The sequence below is a fragment of the Falco rusticolus genome, chromosome 4 (assembly GCF_015220075.1).
Source record: "Falco rusticolus isolate bFalRus1 chromosome 4, bFalRus1.pri, whole genome shotgun sequence".
Taxonomy (NCBI): Eukaryota; Metazoa; Chordata; class Aves; order Falconiformes; family Falconidae; genus Falco; species Falco rusticolus.
In genome coordinates, this window is record NC_051190.1 from 45,253,870 (window position 1) to 45,263,665 (window position 9,796).

The window sequence follows — 9,796 nt, forward strand, 5'->3', positions numbered from 1 at the left end:
TATACACTTCAAACATCTTCCTGAAATAATGGTGCTCTACAAGGGTTCTGATGTATGGATTTCAATGATCATTTTATTAGTGAATGCCTTTGACCGTTCCGTTTTCGTTATACCGGGCTAGTATTAAGAGTCTTTATTTACACAGTACTCTGTGCTCGTGTGGCTATTTTGCTGCTTTAGCATAGTGTAGGTTAACAGAGAGGACAAGCATTGAACAAGTCTGCTCCGATGCTTAAGTCAAGAGAAATGTAATATTATTTTTTTTTATAGCACTTTCCCTATTGTCACCTTTTACTTTACTTTTCCCTACTTGTCAAAGCCATTGCTACAAGGGAATGCTTTAGCATAAACTGACATTCAGGAAATGCAGAGCGTGGTTAAATTACCCGCCTCTGAAAGGATTTATACTATCGTGGTGCATTAAATGCATCTCTTAACTTTTTTGTCTTTGTTTTTACTTCCAGGTACCTGTATTGGCTACTAGTCTAGTTTAAAAGGCAGGATGGACAGAGCCGCAGGAAGCTTTCTGAGCACTCGTATGAGACGCGTATATTAAGCATATTAAGAATGTTTAATGTTTTAGAAATAACATACGAGTCAAATAGGTAAGAAAATAGTAGCAGCGCTATACCAAGCTGAATAGGTAATACTTTCATTGGGAAAATGTTAAAGGAAAGTAATAAAAATCCATTTATTTGGGGTTTTAGCTTCTACTTCTGATTGGTTTAAGGTATATAATGGTAATTTCACGTTCCAAAGGAAATAATCCAGTGTTTTCATCCCCAAGGGAGCATGTAGGGTGCTATAGTCAGTCATGATTTAAAGCTCCTTGCTGCTCAGTAACGCATCAACTGCCTCAGTCCTGTCCTGTCCGTGTCCCGAGTAGCCAAGGCATGGCCTGTTGGGGTCTGAATGAGGCTGTGATCCAGCCTACTATTTTGCATCTCTTGCTACACAACATTATGAAGGACTAAATTTGTGAATTTACAACTTTCTGGGGTGCAGCTGGACTTACTTTCTCTTCCTGAAATTGTGCATTTTCCTGTATAACATGGTGAGTCTTTTATGCATCAGCTTTAGTACACACAGAGGGTTGATGTGATTTGCATATTATTTATTCCATCTACAAACATATGGCTTTATCAAAGGTGTCTGTTCTACAAACTGCAATCCCAGAAAGCCTCACTTTACATTAAAACTGAAATAGAAAATGGAAATATTCTAGGATCCTAGAATATGATTCCAAATTGCGTGGAAGAAATACTCTTCATAGTATTTGAGAGCCCAAAATGTCATTTACAAAAGTATCATCGTAGTGACAAGATCAGAGGCAATGCTTTTAAATTAAGAGTCTCCAGTTGGCATCTCGAGTTGGATTCTGAAGGGCTCTCTTTTAATGTCTGTTAAATTTTAGCCACCGTCTTTTTGGCTAGGTCTTCCAAAAGTTTGCCCTGTGGGGTTTTTTTGGATGGTAACTTGTGGTTTGATCTGTTTCACGTTCGGTGGATAGTATTTTTTTTTCTCTGGAATGTGAAAGGCTTTCTGTAAAACCACACTATAGCTTCAGAGTTTTACCAGCTTCTGCTTAAAGCCTCAAGCCCTGTCTGGTAAGTTGCTTTAGTGGTGAGTTTCTGGAAAGGCTTCCTGAGTCCAAAGGTTTGTGCTACATTTAATTTACAAATCACCCTAATGGAAGATAGTACTACTATCAGAGATCTGTTTTTCAATCTCCTTTTTAATGGACTATGTTACTTTTGCCAGCAGTAATCTGAACAGAATTACTACTTCTAAAAAGCAACAGAGACATTTTACTGAAAACTTGAGCCAGCTGGATTATGCCTTAATTTAAGCCATTGTATAAGTATGTATATTAAATTAAGAAAACAATCTTAATGTGTTTAAAAAATGAACTTGACAAATAGCGCAAAAAAAAAAAAAAGTTTGGAGACTGACTCAAAGTTCTATGGTTCTTTGCCTTGATTGTCTTTTAGTCATAATGTTATTTGGAATAGCTTTTTATATACTTAAAAGCCAGTAGCTTTCTGATGATGAAGCAAAAAGTTTTATCATCTACTTGAAAGTGTATTTTAACATTTGTTCTCATATGTCGTGGGTTAGGAAACAGTTTATTTCTCAGATTGTTTATAACTCAATTAAAATGGAAGAATCCGTACCATTTAACTCGTAAGCATTTACCAGTTGCTTTGTTCACGCTGCATTCTAGGCAGGGCTGCTTGGAGCACGGGCTCCACCTGATGTTCCTGGCGGTTTTCCATCTATTTTTAAGTGTGGTGATGTTTGTTGGTTTGTTTTGATTTTCCCCAAACAACAAAGAAAAGAAACAATAGCTACTCAATGCAATATCTCCAGTTGGGGTACGTGATGTGGCGGTGAGCTCCGTACTCTGGCTGTTCCAGTACTGTACATCAATGACCCTGCTGCACCCATCCGGCTGCGACTGTTGGGACTGATCCTGAGCAGCAGAATCCAAGGCTGTGCTCGTTTGCCTTTCAAAAACCTCCCTGACCAGCTTAATGTAAAACTTCATGTAGTGTAGGAAATTGTGAAGATTTAGTGTAGCTGACTGATTTTATTTGATCCCACATCCCTCGAGTTAAAATGCTCAAAGAAATGAAAGTGTTGTTAAAAGTAACGTTGATGCACTTTTATTTACATCTTTCACATACTAAGCCTTTAGCTAACTAAAAATTCAATAAGGATTATTTTTGAAGAACTACATTTTCAGAGGAATCACTTGTTTTTGTTTAAAAAAACCCAACCACACAACAACAGCAAAAAAAAACCCAAAACAACAACCAACCCACTAAAAAAACCATTAAAAACCAAACAAAACCCACAATTCCTTGGATCACAGTAGTGAGGATCGGATTCTTTCCTGGGACTGAAATTACTAGATATTGACATGTTGGACCAAATGTTTGGTTTTGGCTGTAGAGGGGCTGCACAAATGCAGCTGGAAGCAGAATCCAACCTGAAAGACTTTACTAAAGGTGACAAGGGAGAAGTATCCCAAACCCTCTTTTAATTTGGGGGATTTTTTTTTTTCTTGTCACAAATGAAGAGCATTTTAACTGAAGTATATAAAAAGGAAACAGAAAAAAAAATATTCTGAAATATATTCTGCTTTTACCAGGGACGGTAAAAAAAAAAGAGCACATCCACATATGTAAGAATGAAACTGGTGAAAATATTTTGCATTTTCTCTAAACTTGGACAAATGCCAGAAGACAGAAAATCTACAGCACGGTGTATTTTCCCATAATTTACTAGCATGTCTAAGAGAAAGCTTAATTTAGAAAATAGATCATCGGTCAACCTTTTCCTTCAGAAGCTGCTCTTTTCTTACAGTACTGCTCAGTATGTCTCGGTAAGAATGCCTTGCAAGTCTTGATGGCGTTTTTCAGGTGTGCACGTTTCTGTTTCAGATTTGGGTTTTGCAGCTGTGATGCAAAACAATTAACATTTGTTCTCTTATGTTGTGGGTTAGGAAACAATTTATTTTTCAGGCTCGGCCTGAGAACGTGCCGTGGCTGTAGTGGCAGTGCCTGATAACTTCGAAAAAATAAAAAAAAATTATCAGGAGATAGCCCTGACTGCAAAGCCCAAAAAAACTAGCTAGGAAACTGAAATAATACCATTTTGAGCTTTTAAAAATGTGGCTGCCTTCATTAATGAGCTCTTTGGGAGGTGCTGTGTGGTTACCTGCAGCGCTTTGGTCTCTAGTATCTGATGGGCAACAGAATGCATAGAAAATTTAAAGGTATTTTTCTATTTAACCACAAATTATGTTCTATAGGTTCTTGCTTTAAAAGTTTTCAAATCACAATACTTGCGCCCATGGAGATGCTCGGTGTCTGCTGGATATCTTGCCCTACAGTTTGTAGAACTTTTCCTGGGTAGACAATAATAATTAAAAAAAAGAGGCTGTATCGGGTGTTTGGTAAGTGTTGGCTTGAAATAAATGCTTACACACAGCTATTTTAGTGCAAGATCCTGCGGTTTTGTTCTTTAGCCCCATGGTTGGGTAACGCACATATTGCTGGTTTCTTGCACTACGCTGGCTGGCTGGGATGTGAAGCCCTGTAGTATTTCTTTGTAATGGCAGCTTTGTTGATTATCAATTAACAAAGCTATTTGGTGTACGCTTTCATCATGTGGCATTATTTGTCCTATGTTGACGGGTAAATAAGCTGGCAAAGCAGTGAGGTGTGACTAGTGCGTATTGACGTGACGTGCATCACATTGACACAAATATTTGGAATATAGACGTACCAGCAGATCCAAATATTTGTCCAAAACCTGCAGAGATGGTGCCTTTTTTCATGACAAGTACAATCGCTGATGTTTTAAAATAAAACCTGTGTAAGGGCTCCGTCCTCAGGAAAATGAGGACGTTATTATTCTTATTATTATTAGAGAGTTCAGGAGAGAACAGGAACTGTGATCAGAGGTGCAGAAAACATCAGCAAGGAAAGATTAATCTCTCGGTGTTTTATCTAGATTATCTGGAGCGTGGCTCCCCAGCTGGCTGGCGGGACACGAAGCACCGAGTTGCACCGACAAGCTCGTTGGTTTTCCCATGAGGCCGTGTCAGGGATCCCAGGTGGGATGGAGAGGGAAGGGATAAGAGCCGAGGTGGCTCAGAAAGCGTGAGGAGCCACTCCAAAAAAACAGCAGTAGGAGAGTTTACCCCGAGAGGTCCAAAACTGCTAGTCCAAAGAGAAGACCAAAGGCAAGTGTGTCCAATATCCAGAAATCCGAAATGCTACTGCAAATTGGAAACCCAAACAAACATTTTTTTTTCTTTTTCAAGCAAGGATGGCATTAGAATTAATAGACTTAAATTACGGTAAGGGAATTTTGGTGGAAAAATCTCCCAGAATGGGTAACTGCTTGAGCAGTTGGCAGTGGGAAGCACACAGAACAGGGCTGTTTGCAGCCTGCTACTCCAGGTGTAATCCGAGGGTTGGGCTTCCTACACTGTAACACCGACGCTGGAGCACCAGCTTTATCGTGTAGCAGCCAGGTTATATCGTATCAGCGTCGCGACTGACAAAAGACTTTTGTTTGGGCTAATTTAAAGGTGATAAATCCTTTGGCAAGCCACCACATCAAAGCACACAGGTTAAAGAGATGCGGTGCTCTTTCTACCAAGATAAGAAAAAAATGTTTTCGATGTGTGTTTGATTTGTTGAATTGCATTGAATGTTTCTGGCACCCTGAAATGTTTTTGGAAGCCTTGTGTGCTACCAGAAACGTTCTTTGGTGCTGGCACAAGGGAATTGTCTCTTTACTCACCCTCTATCTGCTGCATTTAGCGATTGTGTGCTCCTCTCTGAGAGTTTCATCTTTGCCTTTTCCAGTTTTGCAGGTAAATGTTCAAATTATATGGAGCAGAGGTGAGGTTTTGCCATCTAGATTAGCGATAGATGACAAATCATGGGCTTAAATTGGATTTTCTTGAATTGGGAACTAGTATATTTGGCAGAGTCTTCTGTATTTTCAGGAACTATCAGAGGACTAGACTTCAGGTGATGCAGTGACTCCGGTTTGGGTGTGTTTTCCCAGCAGCTGTTGGGAATATTTCAACCCTTGGTCCTGTTGTTGACCTGCTGGTAGCCAAGGGTGACAAGTCTTGGGATAATTTGGAGCCACCGTCCTTAGCTGAAGGCGGCATTATAGTTTATCAAGTTTCTCACGACATTTTCCTGCATGTTAATGATGGAAAAAAAAAACTTCATCCAGGTGTTGATCTCGGAGAAATCTTTGAGATGGTCTGTAGCTTCGCAGTTTTTGGTTGAGACGCGCTGACTGCTGGCACAGAGGCACTCGGGGTGTGCTGAGAAGTTTCTTTGAGTGTTTCATGGAAACGCTGGGGAGGTGAAAACGTGTGGAGACAGGGTCTCAAGGTAAACAAGCTTAGCATAGCTCCTGAAAAAAAATATCAGGGACTTGAGCTTGCCCTGCAGGATCAGAACGACACCACCTAACAGTCAAGAGCTGCTGGAGGATCTCCAGCACTGGGGGTGTGATGGTCTTGATGAGCAGCAACGCGCGGTTCAGCCTGTGCCGTTGGTTCCATGGGGTCTCCGGGAGAGCAGCCCCCCCCCTGTCCCATGCCGGATCGTACCCAGGGGCTGTAGCTGATGCTGTTGCCAGTGCAATAACCTTTCCTTGAAGCCTGGTAAAGGATAGAAATTGCTCTTTTTGTCTGAAAGGTGTAGCTCTAGTCAGAAAAATGCCATAAACCTGCCGCTTTTCCATTGCGGATCCACACTTTACGTGGCTGGGATGGTGGGAAGCTGGTGATGAGGAACAAAGTCACGGATGTGTGTTTCCACAGCAAGAAACCAGTAGGTTTCCTTATTGTTCTGCTCTGACTGCAGCTGTTACAGTTCCCGTTGAGCAAAAACTTTAAACCAGTGGCTCAGGTTTAGAGAAAAACACCCATCGTGGGGCAGTTCAGTCTGGGCCAGGTCAGAATCCGGGTTTTTTGTAGCTGGCAGTGGAGACTTCAAAAAAAATGTGCGTGTCTGACGTTACCACAGAGTCTTGCAAGCCTGCGTGGGGAGAGCACCTAATTTCCCTAATGACCAGTTAATGGGAGTGGTCTGTGCGTGCTGGTGTGAACACCTATTGCCTGTTTGTCCTCAGCTCGTGCATTGTCACTTGTCCTCTCCAACAACACTGCCATTCTCAGACTCGCACGGAGCCAGCAAGGCTGTGAGAAAGCAAAAAGGAATCAGTGCTGTGGCGCATCCCCGCTGCTGTCCGCAAAGCGCACGCCTGGGCATTGGTCCTGCCACCTGCATTGCATGTCGCGTTCGTCATGGGGTGGCTGTCACATTTGAACGCTAAAAATTAATCTTTTTGATCCTAGAAGTCGCTGGCAGCAAGTACAAGCTCCAGTGCTTTCAGCCTGGCAACGTGTGAAAGCAAAACCAAATTGTTTAAGGCAAAATGTGGATTTACAGCCCTGCCTATAGATTTTTTTATCCATATCATTTATTTTTTAACCATGTTCCTTCAGTTTCTCCACCCAGCCCAGTGCTGGAGGAGCTGGGGCATTAAGAACATCCCAGCAACGTGCAAGTCCCATTTGGCTGGTGCTGGTGTTGCTCGGCTAAAACGAAATTAGTGGTGCTTTGTGTGTGGATCAGATGGGAGGCTGGATGGGGAGCTGGGAGCAGCATAAAGAGGATTTATGAGATGAGTTAGATACCGATTTGCTTAATGCTAGTTTCTTGGATGCTTGATAATAGCTGTTTTTAGTGAGCAAGTTTATTCTTGGGAGGTAACGTTATAGGTAGAAGAATTTTCAGTGTCTGCTGTCTTTGTGGAAGGAGTTTGTAATAATGTTCAAATAATAGTATATAGGCTAGTGTTATGAAGAGTGCAAACTCTAAAGGTTGTTAATTTTAGCGCTTGCAAATGCATACGTTTAACTCTGCATATGTACGCGTAAGGAATAAACTTTAAGCTCCTTTCACACGGTGGTGAAGGAAGGATTTTCCTGGGATCCAAAACCTAGGCTGTATTTTTTCCTAATTTCAGATAATCTCTGTGGTTGGCTCCCTTCATTCAAACAAACAAACAAACCAAAACCAAACCCACAGTGAGAAACAATTCCCCCCCCCCAAAAAAAAAAACCAAACAAACCAAAACCAGCTAAGGAAGTTGGCCGGTGTAAGAAGATGAGCGTGGAAACTCGGTTCAATTATTTTTCCTGCACAGGGGCTGAAGCTGTGGGAACGGAGGGGATGTAAGGAGTGAGGGATTTGGTTCTCTGTAAGGATGTAGTCTGGCATCAACAGCTGTGGTGGGTGCTGGTAAAATGAATATCCTTCCCTGATTTTTATCATGCATCTCATTTACCTGGGCTGTTAATTAATCGCACACACTATGCAGATTAGTTTCCTAGTTTGGGTTCTGTGGATTGCTGAGTCACAGACCCCCTTGTGTAACCTGCACGCAGGCTGTCGGAGGTGTAGGACGTGCTAGGAGATGACTTGCAAAATCAGTGCATGGGATCTGCAAGGATAGATAAATTGGTAATTTTGTGACTTATCTATGATATAAGTATCTTATATCTACGATACAGGTAAGATTTTTTTGTTGTTATTCCCAAGTACTAACAAAGAACTGAACACGTCACCTTCTTGTGCCGACGATGGGATAGAGCCATTGCAAAGACCAAGAGAAAAAGCAATGTCGTTTCCAAGTCGTAAAATATGTTTTTGGTAAACATTTCTGGTTTTCCAAAGCTGTAGGTCTTACTGTAATACATGCATCAGATTTTCAATTCTTTCTGGGTGGGTTCTTTCCACCCAGTGTCTATAGCTCTTCATGGTTTTGATATCAGCCCTCCCTCGGACTGAATGACAGCCTTGTATCCAATTGCACAGCGTATCATAATATATATATTTTTTTATATGTAAATACATTGTAATACATAGCATTTCCAGTGACCAAATGTAGATTTGCTTTTTTCTTTCTGTGATGTAACGTGGGGAAAAAACCCCTCTTTCAAAAATTAACGGGGGGGGGGGGGGGGGAACAGAATTGTAGGACAAGAGGTCAGAAATATCCCCACAGTTTCTGCAGAATGAATTTTCGATGGAGTAATTAAGTCTGTTTCAGACATACATAGATACAGTGAAAAAAAACCCAAAAACAAGCAACTTGAAAATGACTGGTCAACTGAAATTGCAGTGTTTTTTCTTCTTTTTGTTTTGCTTTTAAAAAAACACTGGAATTTACTTTCCTTTAGCCTGTTCTAGTTTAAAACTGTACACATTTTCTAAAACTGTAAAATAAAGATAATTTTTGAACTGAATTTTGCTATTTTGTATTGCCTTTACATCTGAAATCCCATTTGTTTGCACCAGGATGAGATAAACTGCCTTTCGGGGTTTAAAAGATTGCTGCGCGCAGCTTCTCTCGTGAGCTGGATTCCATGCAAAATTATTGAAAATTTGGTGGCTTTTTCGAGTTTTCTGTTAGTGTGCAGGGCTGGATAGCAGCAGCAGTGTTCCACATCCCAAATAGTCCATGCAAGTCATCCCTGTTCCCTGCTTTTGTAACCCTGGTGTGATGGCTGCGCGCGTGCCATTGGTTCTGACCTGTTGCACGTTGCGTGGAAGGCAGGCGGTAACTGAAGTCCCCCTTTTTAAAAAAATGGTGACATTTCTACTGAATTATAAGGCAAGTCGTAGGTGAATCAGAATGGTACAAGGTGAAAATGGGGACGTTTCCACTCTGGTTTTGTGCCTGTGGTTTTCAGTGCGCCCTGCATTTCACTTTCTGATAGTCCAGCACAGCTGGGAAGACAAAACCAGAGAAATTTGTTGTGTTACCTGGCTTTTAACAAACAAAGCCCCTAAAAATAAAACCACTCCAAAAAAAGTTGCAGCAAGACCGCCTTTCTGTTCAGGCTGCTGCTGGGGAATCGAGAGGCTCCTTCCATCCAGACAGAGGGTTCAAAACCAGGAAGATGGTTTTGTGTTAAATACGGGGTAGTAAAGATTTAAGATCCAGTCTGGCCACAAAGCTCATCCTAAGGCATCCTAAACCTCGGACTATATTAGTTGAAACAGTAAAGAACGTTCTAGATTTATTAAGCATCCACCTGTATAGCAGAACTGCATTGAGCAAACGAACTAGAGCATAACGAGCGAGTTGCACGGCTGTCACGGCGCTGGATCTGCTGCGGGGACGTGGGCAGAGCACTTGTTTAAAAAAACAAAACCAAACCCTAAATGATGGGTCTTGGCTG

The 9,796-nt window shown here is 41.4% G+C and overlaps 1 protein-coding gene across 1 annotated transcript in view; it reads left to right on the forward strand.

Moving 5' to 3' along the window:
- SPPL2B (signal peptide peptidase like 2B) overlaps positions 1-8,687 on the forward strand; it is a 33,370-nt gene extending 24,683 nt beyond the window's left edge. Inside the window, exon 16 of the mRNA XM_037386709.1 lies at positions 465-8,687. Coding sequence (XP_037242606.1) covers positions 465-489 — 25 coding nt within the window. The 3' untranslated portion in view covers positions 490-8,687. The remainder of the gene's footprint in view (positions 1-464) is intronic.
- The last annotated feature ends 1,109 nt before the right edge of the window (positions 8,688-9,796 follow it).